At 47.2% G+C, this 21903-nt stretch overlaps 1 protein-coding gene and 1 long non-coding RNA gene across 2 annotated transcripts; both read right to left on the bottom strand.

Moving 5' to 3' along the window:
* Window positions 1-9468: 9468 nt before the first annotated feature.
* Window positions 9469-10226, bottom strand: LOC123413386. The gene is made up of 2 exons (XR_006613744.1): window positions 10165-10226; window positions 9469-10050 (listed from the first exon to the last, which is right to left on the bottom strand). It is a non-coding gene; the product is annotated as an uncharacterized LOC123413386 (long non-coding RNA).
* Window positions 10227-13669: 3443 nt separating this feature from the next.
* Window positions 13670-18605, bottom strand: LOC123443642 (putative E3 ubiquitin-protein ligase RING1a). Its single transcript, XM_045120120.1, has 10 exons — window positions 18299-18605; window positions 18032-18179; window positions 16313-16371; window positions 15904-15985; window positions 15655-15775; window positions 15506-15547; window positions 14883-15404; window positions 14474-14581; window positions 14151-14354; window positions 13670-14060 (listed from the first exon to the last, which is right to left on the bottom strand). Exons 1-10 carry the CDS (start codon window positions 18468-18470, stop codon window positions 14028-14030), a joined length of 1491 nt encoding a protein of 496 aa, XP_044976055.1. The 5' UTR covers window positions 18471-18605; the 3' UTR covers window positions 13670-14027.
* Between the last annotated feature and the right edge of the window lie 3298 nt (window positions 18606-21903).

The following is a 21903-nucleotide window of genomic DNA, read 5'->3' on the forward strand; positions in this document are numbered from 1 at the left end:
AGCGAAACTAGCATAACAAATCTAGAGATGGAATCAAGGTCATATCATCTTGCATGTGATATCCTCAGCTTGGAATGGTTCTGGTTCGTCCTGCACGTACTCTCCTGACTCCACGTATTCGTTCTCTGATCCCGGTGCTACCCAACATAATAATAACAACCAATGAACAGCAACACCACAAGATGCAACAATCACATGATGCATGAGATGAAAATTGAGCATGCACCACTATTTCTATCACTAGCACAAGCAAAAGAAACTACTACAAGTTTTCTGGACAGAACTGTACACTAATATATTTTTACATGCATTAGGATGGCATGAACAGATGCGGCTCGTGAAAACGATGCAAAACCATATAAAGAACATTGCAAACGGAGCTACGAATCAACGGGAATCAATGAAACAAGATATGAAGCTCTACGTGGAAGAATCAACACCACACCCACAATTGGCACAAATCTGGTATTCCCAGGTTTCCAAGACATGTAACAACCCAACATGAATGGATTGGAGCAAGGGAGAACACCACAACATGAACTAAGCACACACAATGATCAAAATGACAATACAACTCAATCTGCCCCAATCTGCATCTTAGCTCTTTGTGAGCTACATGCAACTTAGCTACAGCCCTCTAAACATGACAAATAATATATGTGGCTGTATCCAACCAAGAACACTACAAGCACCAGCAAGAATCACAGCAAAAGGAATTAAACTCTAGAAGATACAAGGCCACAAACTTTCCCAAAACCAACAGATCTCAGGGACTTAGTGAAAATTCCTGCACCTGACTTTCTGTCTTTGTTCTGAAGCTTTTTGACAGCAATCAAAACACAACCTACTAGACTCCAAATGAGATGAAATTTGACAGGGAGCTTCACAAACATATCAGGTCCAAAATCCTAGCACTGAACTAAGGCTAGTTCTCAACACAATGACCAGCACATCCTCATCTATAGGAGAAATAATGTTTCCAGAATTCCCAGACTTAGTGAAATTCCAGATTTCACTAAGCTGGACTTTTTCAGCCACATGCCCACTTTGTCTAGGCATAGTTTGCATGCATATAACACCAAGTGATAAATGACACCACTATGGTGTTGAGCAAAACTCCTAGTACTATCACACAAAAACTCATGTCCTTGGGCTCCACCTATTCCATGGAAACCAAGATCAAACTTGCAACAATTCTGAATATGTCCACTCCATAAAGTATCTCAATGGAAAAACTAACTTCACCACTGGATTCCTTGGGAGTTTCTACCCTAAAATCATATATAAAATGTGGGCACCTACTTGGAACAAGTGACCACAAATTAAGGGAGAGGGAACTACTCCAAATCATGCCTAGGGAATGGGCATCAATTCATGTAGTTCCTACTAAAACAACAACTACAAAGGTTGAGCTCATGTGCACAATGACAAAGTGACATGGGGGTTTGAACCCCATGTTTGTGTCATGCACATCAACTTCACAACCCCTACTTTTAAGCTTCTCACACCAATATCATGCCATGCCCTCTCACATATGGACATGTGGAGGTGCAAGGCTTGCTTGCCAAGGTGGGATGCTACTCACACACACTCCTAGTCCACATCACCCACAAGCACAACATACTCAAGGTCAACACCACACACTTGCACATATTATCTTAGCAACCAACTAGAACAAGGTCCACCTCCATATATAAACACACAACCTAGTGCATCAACAAAGGTTTACAAGCTAGCAAAAACTACAACACTCCCTCTTGCCTGAGAAGGGAAAAGATACATGCTCTCATGTGCAAGCACATCACAATTACTACAATGAACAGGGCTGCAAGAAATTAAAAGATCAAAGGAAAACAAAATAAAAGAAACAGAGAAAAAGATAAAAGGAGTGGTTCTGGGGTCGAACCCAGCACCTCCTGGTACTACCTACTACACTAAACAACCCTGCTAGGCACCTAGTGCTCGACAGAACAGAGCAGCTAGCAAGTTTACCTCTCTACTGTGCTATCTATTGCTGACGAAATGTAACCAAAAAGGGTTGAAGGGGGACTCGAACCCACGTCCTCTAGCTGCAAACACACGTCCTCTGCCACTGTGCTACGTCTCGTTAACTGAACATGACGGGAACTGAAGCAAGAAAGCTAGCGCCTTCAGACTAAGCTCTGCACACACGCGCACGCCGGCGACAGAGACCCTGCCGGCATGCCTGTTGTTGCTGCTGTGCGCCAGAAGATCTACCTAAGCTACCGCCGTGACTGCTATACCACAACAGCCACGGACACGCACCAAGCTACTGCAACTCTGCAAGGACTGGATACACTCACACATGCATCTCTCTGCTACTGCGCTAATACGAACAGAGAGGCACGCGACAGAGAGATCGTCGGCGTCCTGCTGCTACTGCATGCTACCGGAGGGATCCACTACTGCTGCTGATCTACGGCTATGCTACGAACACACACAACACGACATCGCCCATCTACTGCACCATACGCACAACCTGCTGCCGATCTACTGTCAGAGAAAGCATGGCGCAGCACCACGGTGAATCTAAGGCGGAGCCGAGGGGAGAAGGAAGGGGAGGTGCGGCCTCACCTTGGGAAGGAAGGGGAGCTCCGATCTGAAGGAGGAGGCCGGCCGGAGAGGAAGAAGAACGACGACGAGGGATCTGCAGAATCGAAGGAGGGGAAGGAGCAGGAACACCGCGGGCGCGCCCTTGACGAGCTCGGGGCCGTCGGTGTGGTCGATCCCCGGGGCTCCTAGCGCCGGGAATGGATCGCGGGGAACCACCCCGAGCTTCCGGACATGGCGGACGGCGCCGGAGACGACGATCGCGCGGAGGATGACGCGGCGAGCTTCTCCCTCTCTCTCTCTGCTGCTAACTTACAGACTTACCAGGGAAGAAGAAGAAGAGATGGAGATGAGGAGTGGAGAGGTGGCGGCGGCAGGAGAGGAAAGGGAGGAACCCTAGGACGAGGGGGGCACGGACGCCCAGGTAATAAGGGGGAATCTCTACGTGCGCGCTCACGGCGTCGGCGTGCTCTCTCTCTGGAGCCTGATGGAAAGGGGGCGCTGGGAGGGAACGGCGTCAGGGGAAAGGAGGGAGCGAGCCAGGCTCCTGTGCATGAAGGGGTAAGGCAGTGGGCCGGCCTTGTGGGAGGGAGCCCACAGGGTGGCGCCACTTAAAGGAAAAAAACACCCTAGGCCTTTCTGTTAACAGGAAAAGCCACAGAAGAAATTAATACATAGAAAAATCCACTTGGGATAAAAATACAACAAAAATACCCCTGACCATGGAAAAATATAACCAATTTAAATAAAATAACAGAGATGTATTTGGGGCAACTAAATATTTACAAAACAACATTATCATTGGCTGTTTTGTAGTTAGTTGCACCTTTAAAACTTGTTTTAAAAATTGAAAACATACCCCTCCATATCCAACACAAAACCTGCTAACTCATAGGCATTTTTTTTAAACATGAAAGGAAGAAGAGTATCTTGAACTTGGGACAAAAGAGAAAGGAAAGGGTTTTAAAATCTAAGCAACCCAACATGGATGAACCTATTAGCACAAAGCATAATCCACACAAGCTTCATATCTCACATCACCACACAAGATCACAAGCATCACATGAAATCATAAGACCACAAGGCAACAACACAAAGACATGGGCATGACATGATATGTTATGCATGCATGCATGGGAAGAGAAAATAATAAGGTGACAACACATGAAATAATGAGCATGGCTCTCTCATAGCATTGACAAGGTGGACCCACATGAGATAGGTTCCAAATATGGAAGGATTACATCTGGGGCACTACAAACTCTCCCACACTATAAACAAGATCTCGCCCTCGAGATCTAAGACTGAAAGAAATCGGGAAATTCGGAACGGAGGTGATCCTCGCGTTCCCACATAGCCTCTTTATCGGAATGGTGAGACCACTGCACTTTGAGAAATTTGACAGTCTTGTTACGGGTCTTGCGCTCAGTCGCTTCGAGAACCGCAACTGGATGCTCACGATAAGAAAGGTCAGGCTGAAGGTCGATATCTTGAAGATGCACAGTGCGCTCGGGGGTCTTGAAACACCTCCAAAGCTGAGAAACATGGAACACATCATGGACATTTGCAAAGGTTGACGGAAGCTCGAGCTGGTACGCAAGGTCGCCCCTCTTGCCAACCACTCTGAACGGACAAACAAAACGAGGCGCAAGCTTGCCTTTGATGCCAAAACGCTGCATACCCTTCATAGGCGACACCTTGAGATAGACAAAGTCATCAAACTCATAGGACATGTCACGGTGCTTGCTATCGTAATAGCTCTTCTAACGGGACTGAGCTGCTCTGAGGTTGTCGCGAATGATCCGACACATCTCCTCAGCTTCTTCTATCATATCATTGCCAAGGATCTGACGCTCGCCTGTCTGGGACCAGTTGAGCGTAGTACGACACTTCCTGCCATAGAGAATTTCAAACATAGCCTTGCCAGAACTAGCTTGATAACTATTGTTATACGAGAACTCCGCGAAAGGCAGACAATCTTCCCACTTCATGCCAAAAGAGATAACACAGGCTCTCAGCATGTCCTCAAGAACTTGATTCACTCTCTCCACTTGACCACTAGTCTGAGGGTGGAACGTTGTGCTGAAGCGGATCTTCGTGCCCATAGCAGACTCAAAGGAGTCCCAGAACTTGGAAGTGAAGATACTTCCGCGATCTGAAGAGATCATCATCGGTACGCCGTGCAAAGAGACAATCCCTCCCCATGGTCCCTCGGCAAGGTGGACCCACATGAGATAGGTTCCAAATATGGAAGGATTACATCTGGGGCACTACAACCCCTCCCCATGGTCCCTCGGCACCCTCCCGGCACTCCGGATACACTACCGATGAGCCCGAAACTGTTCCGGTGACCAAAACAGGACTTCCTATATATCAATCTTTACCTCCGGAGCTCCTCGTGACGTCCAGGATCTCATCCTAGACTCCGAACAACCTTCGGTCACCAACACCTATAACTCAACCATACTGAAACGTCACCGAACCTTAAGTGTGCAGACCCTACGGGTTCGAGAACTATGGAGACATGACCTGAGACATCCCCCGGTCAATAACCAATAGCGGGACTTGAATGCCCATATTGTCTCCTACATATTCTACGAAGATCTCTATCGGTTGAACCTCTATGTCAAGGATTCAATTAATCCTGTATGATGTTCCCTTTGTCCTTCGGTATGTTACTTGCCCGAGCTTCGACCGTCGGTATCTCCATACGTAGTTCAATCTCGTTACTGGAAAGTCTCTTTACTCATTCCGTAATACAAGATCACGTGACTAACTCCTTAGTCACATTGCTTGCAAGGCTTGTTGTGATGTTGTATTACCGAGTGGGCCCCGAGATAACTCTCCGTCACACGGAGTGACAAATCCCAGTCTTGATCCATGCCAACCCAACAGACACCTTCGGAGATACGTGTAGAGCACATTTATAGTCACCCAGTAACATTGCGACGTTTGATACACACAAGGTATTCCTCCGATGTCCAGGATTTGCATGATCTCATGGTCATAGGAACAGATACATTGACATGCAGAAAACAGTAGCAATAAACTAACATGATCATATGCTACATTTATAGTTTGGGTCTTATCTATGACATCATTCTCATAATGATGTGATCCCGTTATCAAGTGACAACACTTGTCTATGGCCAGGAAACCTTGACCATCTTTGATTAAAGAGCTAGTCAACTAGAGGCTCACTATGGACAGTGTGTTGTCTATGTAACCACACATGTATTTGAGTTTCCAATCAGTACAATTCTAGCATGGATAATAAACAATTATCATGATCAAGGAAATATAATAATAACCAATTTATTATTGCCTCTAGGGCATATTTCCAACAAGGGAGTCCTCCACCAAACCGAATTGCCTTGGCTCAGCCGAACCCTCCTACTTTGAGTAGGAGGCAAGGCAACCCTCCCTCTTGTTCCACCTATATATAGTGGAGGTTTGAGAGGATTTTTTTCACCTAAGCCATAGTGCCGCCCTCTCTCCCTCCACAACTTCGTGACACCCCGTAGCTAGTTCGGTACGGCACGGCGAAGCCCTGTCGGAGTAGCTCCACCAACCTCACCGCCATGCCTTCGTTGTGCCGGAGAATTCAGCTACCTCTTCGTCTCTCTTGCTGGACCAAGAAGGCGGAGATCGTCATCAATCTGTACATGTGATGAACGCGGAGGTGCCATTCGTTCGGTACTAGATCGGGATGGAGTTCATGGGACGCTTGCGATTCGGATCACGAAGACGTTCGACTACATCAACTGTGTTTCTTAAACGCTTCCCGCTTAGTGATCTACAAGGGTATGTGGATCCAATCTCCCCTCTCGTAGATGATCATCACCATGATAGGTCTTGCGTGTGCATAGGAAATTTTTTGTTTCCCATGCAACGTTCCCCAACAACAAGTGTTAGAGGTGGTGGTGGTGGTTGTACAGGAAGCACAAGTGCTATAGGTGGTGGTGGTGGTGGTCTTAAAGGAAGCACAAGTACTAGAGGTGGTGATCGTGGTCCTAGAGGAATCACAAGTGCTAGAGGTGGTGTTGGTCGTAGAGGACATGTTGATAATGGATCAACATTCGGTTATTTGCTTAATTCGGATGGTTGATAGAAGAAGAATGGTATACTATGTGTTCATACAAGTCATATGATTTCTTGTTTTATTGTATTTACATATTTAGTTTGTTTTTGTATTTTGCTAACAATTATTCATTTTGTAGGCATGGCTTCATCAGGTTCCATGACGAGGCCACCGTGTGCCGACCAAGAGGACATGTCAAATATATGGAGAGAGGCCGAGTTGGACAAGATCAAGGAGAAGGATGTGCCCACACCACCATGTTGGTGTGGTGATGTTTGCAAGGTGAAGGTGTCCACTGACCGTAAAAACTCATGGATAGAAGGCAGGAGATTTTTCGTGTGTCCCAACTATGCACATGATCATGCACGGCCAACTAACGCGTATGAAGTACCACTGGTATGTTAGATGTGACATACAAATAATTTCAATTTGTTTGAACTCATATTACTAATTCAAACATGTCATTTATGTAGTTGCCTCCGCCTCTTTGCAAGTACTTCACTTGGATAGATCACGAAGTTCGAGAACATATCCATGAGGACCAATATCGAGATTGCATGTGGAGGCAACACATTTTCAATGAATCCTTAGCACGTGCGGAGGAGAGGGAGCGTCGTGAGGAGAAGGAGCACAACAAGCGTGATGATGAGAGGAAGTGCAAAGAGAAGGAGGCTCGTCAAGAAGAGAGGGCAAGAAAGCTTGCAAGGGCTCATGCTGCACAAGCAGAGGACGAGGCACACGACAAGAAGGGAAAATGGCCGCGTACTACTAAGTAGACAGGGGTTTCATGGCAACGGCGTCGATGATGGAATTTCCTCTTATGTGTAATGAACTTTTCATGTTGTCGAGACCTCTTGTGTGTGATGAACTTGTCGTTATCGAGACTATGTATGTGAACCAAGTGTGTGATGAACTTGTCGTTATCGAGACTTTGTATGTGAACCAAGTGTGTGGTGAACTTGTCGTTATCGAGACTATGTATGTGAACCAAGTATGTGGTGAACTTGTCATTATCGAGACTACAATTCTGCAGGTACCACCCAAGATGCCAAGATGATTGCGTTTGGTCTAAAGGAGGGACCTTGGCGCCTGGGAGTACAAACTCCCTGGTTTCTCTCACGCACCACCAGACGCCAAGGCTGGTGGCATTTGGTCTAAAGGCCACGTCACCAAACGCCAGGGACCTTGGCGTCTGGTGAGTGCAATTTAGTTCAAACTGTCTCTCTATGGTTTCTCTCGCACACCACCAGACGCCAAGGCTGGTGGTGGTTGGTCTAAAAGGCCACATCACGAGACGCCATGGACCTTGGCGTCTCGGCAGTGAAATTTAGTTAAACCCTTCTGGTTTCTCACGCGCACCACTCGACACAAGGTTGGTGGCGTTTGGTCTAAAAGGCCATGTCACCACATGACATGGACCTTGGCGGCTCGGTCCTGAACCAGGGTTGGTAAATGTACTAGAGTGTTGGTGTGGGTCCCACCACACTCACTCTCTCCAATCCACCCGAGCCTATTGCTCCCATTCTGCTCTCCCCATCTCTCCTACCCCTCAAGCCCCCACCCCCTCACCCCCATTGAATCCTCTCCAAAAGGTGTTTCCCTTAGATAGATCTTTCCGTAACATTGTTGCTTGTAGTAATATTCCCCAAATCATCCAATTTTTTTGGTTAAATCTTGTTATCTTGCTAGATTTTTTACATCTTGGAGAAACCCTAGCTCATGCTTTCTCCTAAATTTAGTGTGTTTGTACTTGGTTATCCTTGATAATATTTGCTTTATGAGTACAAATATTTGCTTTATGGTTGTGGTTTAGGGTAGTTAGTGTTTACGGTTAGTTAGTGTTTAGGGTAAACTTTGGTTAGTGATAGGCTTAAGAAAGTAATTACCTGAATAGACACTCTTTGAAATGCAGGATGAGACCGATCATTTACACTTAGGTTTCTGCTGAGGCGGCGGTGAAGCGTGAACGCAAATTCATTAAGGAAAAAAATGAACCATTGGGTGAAAGTCATTGGTGCGTTGAATGCGGCATGTAGAGCCTTTTCAAACTTCTACTTTTGTAAGGACACTCAAAAAATATAATCGAAAAAAAGAGACCAGATCACCAAGCTCAAGAAGTTGGAAAACAATTGTAGGCGTGATCTTGCAATGCAAGTTGCATTATGTGCAACAAGGGAAGAACATGCTCAGTTTAACATGGAAAACCATGGCCATGTCAATGATTGGTTAGTGAGGCAACCTTTTTCGCCGCTACCGAAGCTGGCTTCTCGTTGGGCATGGGTCAAAAAAATAAATGATGTTCTTTGCTGCAACCCGGGGACTTATGCCAAATAGAATGGGTGTGCATTACCATGAGCCTATGTAACCTTTGTCATTTGAAACTACAATGGCATGTACCCATTTGCTTAACTTGTTCTCATTTCAACTATTATGACATGTATCTTTATCATTTGAACTCCTTGAATATCATTTGAACTCCTTGAATAGATATTGTTGTTGTATGTTTTATTGGTCTTTTGTTATGATATTCTATTGTTTGAACTCATTGAATATCATTTGAACTCCCTGAAGATCCTTTGAACTCACAGAAGATCATTTGAACCTTCTCCAGGCCAGACGCCAGGGTCCTTGGCATTTGGTACCCTGTTCACCCCAGACGCGAGGGTCCCTCGCGTTTGGTACCTTGTTCAGGACAGATACCAGATTCCTTGGCGTCTGGTGCTCTCTAACATATGAAAGCAAATTCATATAAATTTCATGATATCAAACCAATTTTGTAGCAAGTTCATAAATTAAAAATAACATAAAAAGTGCACTTCAGTTCACAACAAGTTCACGAATTCAAGATAACATAAAAAGTTCACTACACGACAAGTTCATACAAATTTAACGAGCATACGACAAGTTCTTGTCAACATATGAAGTGCCACTTGAGAACTATGAAGGACCGTTCTTGCTCACTTCCTTCTTCCTCTCCTCGTGGCTTTCCCCTTTCTTGTAGGCACTTCCTTTTCCCATTGCTCATCCTCTCCCTCTTCCCCTACCTCTTATTTGCTACACTCCTCCTCTTGTCTAGTCATCCCCTTAGACAAAAGGTTTTGAGGATACTCCGGACTATGAAACCGAGAATAAAATTTCTTCTTTCTCGGCGCACGTGGTGTCTTATGTTTGCTTTTCTTTGGCTGCGTCGGCTATGAAGGCTGGGGGGTATCAATATCTACCTCGTGCTCTTGTGCCTGCTCCTCTTGTATTTGCTCCTCTTCTTTTGTATCATCGTTGCGGAGATGACGACGTCGAGCTCTGGAGGAGCGACTAGTACCGGTTGTAAACATGTCCATGGACTGAGCACCATGGAAAGAAAGCATAGCTTCCCACTTGTGGAACCTTGTCCTAAACTTCTGCGACAACACAACAAAATATGTTAGACACAAATAACTAACCCATTAAGACAAGCATTTGTAAAGATGGTCATATCTCCACCATGGTCCTAAGAGTTCTATCAGATAATCCACCTCTTGAGGGATGACTGAGTGCTACATTGGCATCATTCACGCACATAAGGAACTCTTTGTCCTGCAATTCATTAACACAACAAACATTCATATTTGAAAAAGATAAGGGTATACAAGTTGGTTCTCGTTCATTCAATTACCAATTCATCACGCATGGGTGTGTAGTCAACTTGACTCTCTCCGGTCTCTCGCACAACCATGTTGAAGGCATGATAACCTTATGCAGTTGATGGGTCTTCCGACACCAACTCTGACCACTCCTCCTGAGTCCAACCGGGCTTAAGCTTCAACCAGTAATGCTGCCCATACGACACAAGATATTTCTGCTATGTTGAATCATTGTGGGGTCTATTCTCTGACTCCACTAAAGTCTCTCTCTAGTTCCACATTACTATCCATTGATGGTGTTTGTTCACCCAATCTGATATATCCTGATTGTTCCTCCGACGGAACCTACAAACGATGCACGTTTTAAACAATTAGCAAACATAGACTTTCATAATGCTACAGTACAAATCTCATAGGCATTTTTGCTCACCGATGTAGCTTTGTGATTGTCCCCTTGCTCTCCTCAATTGGAATACCTTGTCGTTTCCCAAATTTCCTAGCAACGCGGTCTACAAAGTGCCACTCGACAGTGTAAAAGCATATCATTGGACACCTCACCCGCCAAAGAAGATTATCACGCGTGCACATCTCGTTGAGGTTGAAATCACGATCATTCTCATAAGGCCGCCAGAAAACCTACAATAGGACGAGTTGAGATATTAGAGACACATTCTCATAAGGCTGCCAAAAAACCTACAATAAGAGGAGCTGAAATGTTGGTACCTGCTCAGTAGTTAAGGTGTCCAGCTCATTCACATAACACTTCTATCACACATGAGAGCTTCATGTGTAAACAGACACCTGATCCCAACAATAGGCAATTGTGGGGCATCGATATGGATCTTGATCATGAAGCCCTTCATGCGGATTTGGGTTTGGCTTATCGGGGTTCTTTAACACGGGTCGTCCAACCGGTAACTGCTCCCACGTCCACACAGAGAGGCTCCACAAAAAGTCGGACAATGAAAATGTGTCTTTTGTCCTCGTTGACGCCTGGTCCAACTGCAATTAAACATACATGTTAGCAATGTGTGGCGCATGGCAAATGAAAGATAAATGTCTGCACATAACTCTTACCTGACTATACAAGTATGCTAGTGCTGCCGAACCCCAGCTATATTGAGTATCCCAATCCCTGAGTAGCTCCAAATACATCCAGAGGGCTCAACTCCCGGTTGCGTCTGTGAAGACTACTTTGGCTAGTACATATCAAAGATAGGCCCGAGCATAGTGCTGCACAACCATCTCATTGGCATCCGCAGGGCACAGATTGTTTGCTCCTCAGCCTTGTTTTAGCCAGGAATGCTTCCCTTTAGAGCTATTAGCCTTGCCTGGCAGAGGATAAGGGGGCTGAACACTAATTAAAATGCCAACCCGATCTCTCCAGTTAACGGCACTAACATGACCCGTAAGAGCAAATTCGTTGATAGGGAGACCGCTTATCATGGCCATGTCCTCTAGGGTCATCATCATCTCCCCACAGGCAAGGTGGAAAGAGTGTGTCTCGGGCCTCCAACGACCCATAAGTGTGGTGAGTGCTGCATGGTTCACCGGTGGTGGGGTTCACTTGAATTGCAACACAAAGGGGAGAAGACCCAATCTTGCAATGTACGGCTCGTACCACACGTCGTACGAAAAGTCATTCGCACCATGACCCCTCACGCGCATAGCTACTACATGCTGCAAACAATATGAGCTTCATATCAATACGAGAAACACACATGGAAAACACGAATAATTGATAAGCCAAACTTCTTACCTTCCGATTCTCAATGACACGAGCACGATGCTCTCTGTCGAACTCTTCGATTAATCCGTTATACCAAGGTCCATCATCATTCACCATCCTACCCAAAAATCACATCATCGTCTTTAAATACATGAATAATATATGTAATATTTTATCATATGAAACATCTATCTAAAACATTCTAGTGACAAAATATGCAATCATATGTCAGCTCGAGTACACAAACAAATCTCTTAAACAACCCATTCATAACACAAACATCAAATTTCACCGTCTCTTTTGCAAAAGAAAACTGCCAACAATATGTCCATCTATATCATCATCCAACATATTAAACAAAATGTCCATCAGCCAAACACGTCCATTTGCCAAAATCTACAACACATCATCTACTAACATTTTGAACAAATGGCCCCAAAGGCCAAAACAAAAGTTGCCAACTTTATTGAACATATTGAACAAAAAGAAATTTTTAGTTAATACATATTACGCAACACATCATCTACTATATACAAACCATCTATATCATCTAACAACTACACAAAAATCCCTAAAACTAAGAAATCATATACTAATCTAACATCACCCAATATTCAATAATGCTATCAATATAAGATGTTAAAACAAAAATAAATTAGAGGAATTGGGGGAGAATACCTCAAGAATGCTGGGAGGGCTTACATCCACGGATTTTAGTGAAGGAGGGAGTAGATCAAGGGGGGACGATGAGGGGGAAGAGGGGCGAGAGAGAGACCAGATGTGTTCTGGTGGAGCGGGCCCGTGCGGCTGTTTCACTTACCAGGGCCTGTCGGCAGATCCGCGGTGTCTGGGCGTGGAGACGAGATGTCAGGCGTCTGGTCCTTTGCCTCGTCAGCGAGTTACCGGAGTTGTCGGTCAAGCGGGCCCGTACCAAACGCCGAGGTCCCTCCGTGCAACATAGACGTCAGGAATGTTGGCGTCACGAGAAAAGGTTAGATTAGAAAAGAAATTAAAAGCGAGTTTAAATTTGAATTTTGTTAGCCAGAGAGGTCAAAAAAAAAAATGTCCACCCGATCATGGAGGTGCAACTTCACTGCTGCTCCGGTGCACAGCAGGTGCCGCTTTTTGTACCGTCCATTTTCTTCTTCTTCTTCCCCAAGATTCCATAGGACGAGGAGGCTAGGCCTGCAGGCCTAGAGAAGCATCTTAGCAGTGCTGATTGGACTTGAGCTGGGGGGGCACGGCTGGTGCCAGCCATAGGCTGTTCGGCGGCGCGGTTGGCTGGAACCTGGAGCGGGAGCCCCGTCACGAGCTAGCGGGACGCGCGGGTCAGCAACTAGACGGGCTTTTCGATTCGCCTGTACAGCACCGCGTCGTCAGGTCCATTCGCGCTCGCGATCGGGGTCAACAACGACCGAGCGACAAGACAACTTTATGACCATCTGTTCGCGTTTCTACTCTCGGGGTAGTGCTGCAGATACACTGTGAGGTGACTCGTCCAGCGCATACGTGTCGACACCTCAGACTCCGTGTGATGGGATCCAACGGCACTTGGAGTGTATAGCTTCTGTGCGACCGTGAGTGTATAGCTGCTCAGGCCAAGCTGTCAAAAAACGCAGGACGGTTGCCAATTCAGATAGGTTCGAGTTAGACGAAGACCAAGAAGAATTACCACTGCGTGCGCAGCGCCACCCAATATTACATTATAATTATACAGTACAGAAGAAGAAATGGTCCAGGTAATTTCGTCTGACCTGTTTTACACTACACTGCTACTCAATTCGACTACTAGTCAAGCTTATGTTTTAGCCAACGAACCAAGCCACAAGACATCACATAAATTTAAACAAACATTAAGACACGGATAATAAATCTGCTACTTTGTCGCCCCTTTTCTTTTCTATATCGAATGATGATATATGTACAGGTTTTTCACGGCGAGTAGATTCTTCATGCAGGTCATGGGATTAGCGGCGATCCGTCCATCAATTTGACGGCCAATAGATCTAAGCTAGCTGGTGCCTAGCTAGCCTTGTGCTTTCACGGAGTACAGCAGCTCCTGGACGTTGGGACGGAAACGGCACATACAGCTCATTAAGATAAATCAAATGGCAAGAAGCAGCAGTTCACTGAAGAGAGTAAAAATTACCAGGTCCCCAACGCCAGAGGCAAGCATAGGGTAAAGCTCTGAAAGCGAATTCTCTTCCTTGAGCCTTTCCAGGCCGTCGAATCGGCCCGGCTTTGCCTCCTCGTCTGCGCTGGTGTCTTCGGTTTTAAGGGACCCGCCGCTGGCCTTCTTCTTGAAGTATATCTCCACCTCTTGGGCTTGACGTGACAGCTGAAAAGCAACAAACTGAAACGAAGCAGAAACAGAGTAAGCAGAGTCTTTGCTTATTAATTTCCATCTATGTCCACCAAAGTTATGTCACGTTACAAACGGCAAGTTTGTTGAAGCAAGTGATTAGTGATTACCTGGCATAGATGGCTAACAGAGAATGTTGGCTGGCAGCTGAGATAGGACTTTTCCAGTTTAGGCATGCTTTGTCCATCAAGCGGAGTTAGAGCAAGATACAGGTTGAACTGCACAACAGAGCAGACATATTCAGCAAACCTAATGGATGTAAACCACGGGCCACTGCTTGTACAAGATTGGTCTAGCCAGGTAGGAATGTATGTGCATGTGCTGATGTTTCACATTGCCTGTGCAACACTACAAAGCACACATAATAACACGTACGGACAAAAGGATGCATCCAGCCTTCTAGAATGTTCATTAAGTAATCTGAATCTTCCAAAGCATACGTAAGAAATAGCTACTCTATTTATTTTTTGGAAGAGGAGGCAACTGTAAATTTAAATTATTGCAACGGTCTGTTGTTACCTTAGTATCAAATTCATCAGCATTACGGAGATGATCCACCAACTTGGCAACACGCCCACCCTTGACCATCCTTCCGCTGGAGCCACCAGGGTTGCCATGTCGAGTTTGACTGCGGGTGCCATTTTTGCCCCAGGCAAGCATCTCTCCCCGCAGTGGAGAAGTAGCCAAGATATCTCTGGCACCTCCCAAATCATCATTCTCCTCGTAGCTGCTATCAACACCGCCAATAGTCTTAGCAGGGGATGATCGTGGCACAGGCCACCTCCGAGCTCTTTTCATCTTGACATCTGGTGAACGATCATCAACAGAAGATGATTCTTTGCTGCCATCATTGCCATTTTCTTCTCTCTCGTCGTCATCAATGTCAGTTGGGGCATTATCAGGAGAACTAGTCCGTCCTCTCTTCTTTGTCCGCAAACTCCCACGGGTCTTTCTTGAAGAAGCTATTGCTTTTGCATTGGAGCGCTTCTTCACAAGTGCTTCTGTTTGTCTTCGAAATGTTTCAGCAATGGAATCTTGAATCTTTCATGAGAAATACAGCAAATGTCAATAACAAGAAGACAAATACCAAATGACCAGGGCAGATAATTTTCCACCAGACATAGACAGCCAAATAAACCAACCTTTTTGTTGCGAGTCTTCTCTTCTTCACCAAAAGCAAGTTCCTGACATATCAAGCAAATTAGAATCACTGGCAGATACTACAACAAAAGCTAGATAAACAAGAGTGACAAGACAACTAAGTGTGGCAACTGGAGAAATTATGCATCACCTCTTCCTCGTACTTGTCAATGTCTGGATATAAAGCTAGAATTAAAGCATCAAAATTAGGATCATCCCTCAAGGACCGTCTGCTCTTGCAGTGAGTGCGGCATGCTGGGCATTCATTATTTCTGCAAAAAACACCACACCACACCACATTGAAATAAAGTATATATTTGGATCTTTCAAAGCCTCAATCAGGTTGGGCTACACTTTTTTTAAAGATGACACTGTGGACAAATAACACAAGGGGTCATACCCAAGCCGCATGGATTTGTCAATGCAGTCCCTACAAAACCGGTGCAAACACTCCATAACCGTTCTTGTTTTCCGGATAATGCCTGCAACAGAGGACCAGAAGAAAAGCAAATTCTCAGATATCATAGTTTGTGCAGACATTCTACCTAGTTTGACGTATAAAACTCATCCTAGCTTCTATAACATTATAAAACCTAGTGGCAGCCGTACAAATTTCTCCTGATATTTGCCCCAATTGGCATTGATAATGTAGACAGTCCCAACATGCATACTTGCATAGTTTTGATGAATGTGCTAGCTTCAATATTGGTAGTAAATAATCACAAAAGGATGTACATAACAGAAATCACGAAGAAGTAAACAGAGTTGCTATCTCTGAATATGAACGCAAGTTGACAAGGCATGCTCACCTAAGCATATAGGGCACTGCACTTCCTTCCGTATATCCATTAATTTCACTAGTATAAACCTGCATGAGAAAACAATACTGTTTAGCTACCAGTTTCAAGCCTTGACTAACAAGAAAGTCAAATATTCCATTACCAATTGGCATATCAATTACTGATTAACAACTTATGGAACACACAGAAGTGTTCAGTGGTATTATTTTTCTTTTTCCAAAGAAATACGTACATGTGCTATAAAGAACATAACGTTCAGGTGTTCACCGCGGGACTACAGGAACCAACGAAAAACAATGGAACCATTAGTACCTTATACGACTACAGACTACTTGAACACTTACAAACTCATATTTGACAGGCAGAAGAGTCGATTTGATTCAATTAACCAGCTGAGAAACCTAAGCAGTGCCATTAAAATCCAAACGACATACAATAGGAGGTCAACAAAAACTATGTCTACACAATTATCTCGATCAAATATGACAAGGTGTGTGTGCTACAATCTAATAACAGAGTTTATGTAGTGAACAAAATGCTTTCCTAACAGGAAACTGCACTGATCCTACAGCAACAGAGGGGTTGATTTGCAACTCGCATCAGTAGCGAGAAAAGATTCATAGAAACAGCAGTGCATTTCAGTACCGAGGAAAGATTCATAGAGACAGCTGATGCCTGATGGAACGTAAAGCATATGCTATCACGAGAATAAGAAATGCATTTGCATAATACTGAGTTAAGACACATAAACAGTGTAAGACCTATCGCGGTCATGGAGGTCAGGACAGCAACAGTAGAAGCAGAGAGATGTTCAGAGCACGACAGGACAAGTCATGGCCAAGACAGTGCAGGAAACACGAAGATGCTCCCAATGCAGAGGAAGGCGGCACCTGTTACGAAACTGGGAAAATCCACCGGAAGATCTTACATGGGCTGGGTGAGCTTGAATAGTGTTTGCCATAAGGACACGGCCTCTCCACACAACCATTAGACGTGATGAACAAGGGTGCACACGGGTGGGAGGCAGGCTTGGGCAGGGAGCTCCCACGGGTATAAGCATGGCAAGACCATTGCGATCCAGGAGGTCAGGCTAGCAGCAGAGATGGGACGAAAGTGTTGGCCGTGGCCGCACACGATTCAGAAGCAAGAGAAACAGGGAATTTTTCAGTGGACAGCTGAACCACGACGAACATGACCGCCAGTTGAGATGTGGCTGGCGACTCCGGGGTAACAGCTTCGGTATGCGGCGATCGACCCTGGATGCCGGTCCCAGCATTTGCCGTCGCGAGCACGGCGACTCCGCGGAGCCGTGTGACGAAAGCATGCATGCTACAGAAAGATCCCATGACTCGGCGGTGACCGGAGCACTCACGGCGGCCGGGACGGACGAAGCGGTCAGCACCTGCGCCTAACCACGAGGACGACTCGTGGTGGGCTGCCGCTGCCGCCGCCACGAGAAACCCGACCCAGCATACGAAGCACGACACGACGAAGATCCAGCGCTCAGCCCGACGAGGCGAGACGATGCGGCCATCGGCGGTGCCGCCGGCCCAGGGGGGCTCCCCTGACGATGACCTCCGATACCACCCCGGCGAAGCGAAGCTAGCGTACGGGGACGCGGCGTGACGACGACGGGAAATCGGCACGGATGCGAGAGGAGGCAGAGGAGAAGGAGATAGGAAGGGGCTGAGAGGGAGGAGGGAGGAGAGGCGTGGACGGTCCACATACTCGTCCATGTCGGCGGCGTCGCTCTCCGACGACTGGCTGTCGTCGCCGTTCTCGTCGTCCCCGCCGCTGCCGCCGCCTTCCTCGTGCTCGTTCTCCTTCTTCCGCTCTTCCTCCTCCTCGTCGTCCTCGTCCTCCCCCGCGTCGGAATCTGCAGAGCCCGTCAAACACGCAAGCCAGTCAGCGACCCCGGCACCGAAACAGAGGACGCGATGCGTACATCGCGTGGGAGATGAGTCGGCGGCGCGCGTCGCTCGAAGCAGCTCTCACCACCACCGTCCTTGGCCAGCTCCGCGGAGCCCCCGTTGGCCGCCCTCGGGGCTGCGCCGCCGCCACCCTCCGTGCCGGAGCCGGCGGCCCCGGCAGCGGCAGCCTCCTCCTCCTCGACGACGTGGCCGTCGTCCGCGTCTGGCGACGGGTGCGGGCGCTTCTGCGCGGGCATTCCGGCCGGCTGGCTACCCTCCCCGCTCCTCGGCGCGGCGCTCGTCTCGGGCCCGCGGGGGAGAGGACGGGCGCGCGTGGGCGGGCGGGTGGGCGGGCGGAGGAGTGAGAGGGAGGAGGCAGGAGGTGGGTGGAAGCGGCTCGAGTCGAGGGGGAGGCGGAGAGCGAGAGGAAAAGAAAGAAAGGCGAGGCGAGGCAGGGGGAGGGGGTGGGGGTGGTGCCTGCCCTTCCCTGTGCAGCTGTGCTGCGTCGCGTGTAACTTTGGGTTGGTGCGCCCACGGCCCGACCCGCCCACGCCCCGGCCCGGTGGAACCGCCCTCCGGAACAAAATTTTAACTCGCGGCTTGCTTACGCTATATAGGAAAAATAATAAAGACCGTGGGGGGAGGACGAGCTCCAGTCCGTCGTCTCCGGCGAGACGGTTCGTCGTCGGTGAGCCTTTGGGGTCAACGGCGGTAAGCCGGAGGAACTTTCCAAGGGGGAGGCGCAGGCTGCATACGGGACGTGCGCTGCGTACGTAGGCTTGCCCGATGCAGGAAGGTGGTGATGATTGGGAGTGGTACTCGGTTCCGTTGACTAATGCATCCATGTAAGTTGTGTTCTTCAGCGTGTGGCATCTAAGCCACGGTTGGTAGATCCGGTCCTTAAACACGGCTTAACTAGTAGGAGTATTTCCTCTGTAAACTTAATATAAACGCATTTAGAATATTATTTTAGTAATCTAAACACTCTTAGGCCCTGCTTGGGATGCCGTTTCTATGCCAAATACATTTGTAAAAGAAATATACATCTTCATCCATCGGTTTAGTTTCAGCTGGTTTTATACTTATGACTGGTATAATACCTGTGTAAACTATTACACCTGTAAAAACAAAAAAGTATCCCAAGCAAGGCCTTATCATTCACATTCGTACTCTTTATATTATTAGACATCCTATATTCATATTAACCATGTAACTTGAAGATAAATTACATAGATTATTGCATGGACTACGAAACGGAATTAGATATGTATATTCCGATCATCAAAAGATCCCATTTCGATCTACAAAAGCTAGTCAAAATTCATATAATCCACATACGACGAACAAGTTCTAACGACAGTACTAAATAACTACAAATTAAACGAGGAAACTCATCACTTCCTCATCGAGCCTTTGCCCTATCGGTCACTGACACGGTTGTAGGCGTCCGCGACTGGTGGATAGTCTTGGTCATCGTCGGAGGAGGTGCAGTTGTCGACATCGCCGTCGTCAGAGTCGGAGATGACGATGAGGCCCTTCATCCAACGCCCGCCGCGTCCCGTCGCCTCTCATGGCGGGCGGTGCGCACTTTCGATTCCTGGGTGCGCATGCGGGCCGGCAACGCGTTCAATAGCACCCACCGCTCCCCATGTGGAGGAGCGGTTCGCGGGGGGGGGGGACTTCGCAGGGGCGGCACAAACTGTGTTGTCCTGGCGAAGTTGCGCGTGGGCCGGGAGGGTCCAGCTCCGGCGGCTGCACTGCGCCGACTCAAGCTGCAGCGATGCTCCGGATCCAGAGTTGCATCTAGTGTCCACCTCGGACCGCTCCAAGGCAATGCGGAGGGCCAACTCCTCGTCCCAGTCGAGGTCAAAGCCAGAGTGGCTCCCGGAGCTGGACATCGGAGTGGATGGGATATGAAACGTAAAGGGAGATGAGAGGACGGAGCGAGAGATAGTGAACTAGGGCTCAGAGCGAGGCGTTGGATGGGGTTTTTCGTGGGACGATGGTTAAGTTGGTGGTGGGCCGGACCTCTCAGCTAGGACATGGCGGGCGTGGCGGAAGCGCCCAGGCGTGACCAGGCCGCCCCATATCTTCCCTACATTTGGAATGTATATGAGGGATGCTAGTCAATCTGGATGTTTGAGACGGGGTTGAGTAGTCCGGTTGGGTCATTTTTTATGACCTGTTAGTGGTCGCACGGACTACCCGGGATTTGAGACGAATTTGAAAGGTCTGACTCTAAATGCTCTTATGACTATTCGTGAAACAGGCTTTTGCCCCGCTTAATATATAAAGCAACAACCAAACAAAGTACACGGACGAACGATGCAACGAGATGGGGTGCCCCTCATACACTGTCGATCCGAAGATACATGGATCACACAGAACACACGCGACTACGCTACTGAAAGAAAGTACAAGATCAACAAAGGAACACCGCGTTAAGCCTTGTAACACCTAAGCTCCACAACAACACCCCAGGAGGAAAACGATGATAGGTGTCGTCGTTGCCGAGTATACAACGGACATATGTTTTCACCCGAAACTCGAACACGGAGCGATGCACCATGACGACGTCTTCAAGAAGATAACGGCACCCGCCAACATTGATGTCGTCAGCGACAGAGCACAAAGCTTTCGCACGACAGCTCCCCGGCGTAACCACAAGGTCTCCACGGTAAGCGTGAGGAGTGTAGAACTTCTAGATCCGGATCGAGGCACGACCACTGGCAGAGACAGAGAGTGCGCCCGAGCCACCAGTAGCACCACCCCTCGCCGCCCACACAGCCAAGAGGTAATGCCATCCTCGCCACCATGGTGCACACCAGAGAGCCAACAATGCAGACCGCCATCCAGGTTCTCCATAGAGGGGGGGGGCAGAGAGCGAACAAGAGGCACGAAAGGATGATTGAGTATGTGGATTTGTTTTACAAGCTCTTATTTGGATCTTTTTGATGTTATGATAATTTTCAATTGCTTCAATGACTAAAGGCTATTGGTTGTTAATTCTCAATAAAGTTCTTGATCCATACTTTACTTTGTGAAGGAATTGTCACTTTAGCATGAGAGATTATATGATGATATTGTTGTTCTGATTATGATCATGATGCCTGCATGTCCATATCTTGTTTTGTCTACACCTCTTTCTCTAAACATGTGGGCATATTTATTGGTCTCGGCTTTCGCTTGAGGACAAGCGAGGTCTAAGCTTTGGGGAGTTGATACGTCCATTTTGCATCATGCTTTCATGTTGATATTTATCGCTTTATGGGCTGTTATTACACTTCACGGTACAATACTTTTGCCTTTTCTCTCTTATTTTGCAAGGTTTACATGAAGAGGGAGAATGCCGGCAGCTGGAATTCTGGCCTGAAAAAGGAGCAAGTTTGAGATACCTATTCTGGACAACTCCAAAAGCCGTGAAAATCAACGAGGATTTATTTTGGAATTTATAAAAAATACTGGGCCGAAGAAGTACCAGAGGGGATCCTGAAGGAGGCCACAAGCCTGCTAGGCGCGGCCTACCCCCTGGTCGCGCCTAGGGGGCTTGTGTGCTCCCTGTTGGTCCTCTGCCCCCCTCTTTTGCTATAAGGAGGGTTTCGTTCCAGAAAAAATCAAGAGGAGGCTTTCGGGAGGATTCGTCGCCGCCACGAGGCGGAACTTGAGCAGAACCAATCTAGAGCTCCGGTA

This window comes from Hordeum vulgare, chromosome 1H, assembly GCF_904849725.1.
Source record: "Hordeum vulgare subsp. vulgare chromosome 1H, MorexV3_pseudomolecules_assembly, whole genome shotgun sequence".
Taxonomy (NCBI): domain Eukaryota; kingdom Viridiplantae; phylum Streptophyta; class Magnoliopsida; order Poales; family Poaceae; genus Hordeum; species Hordeum vulgare.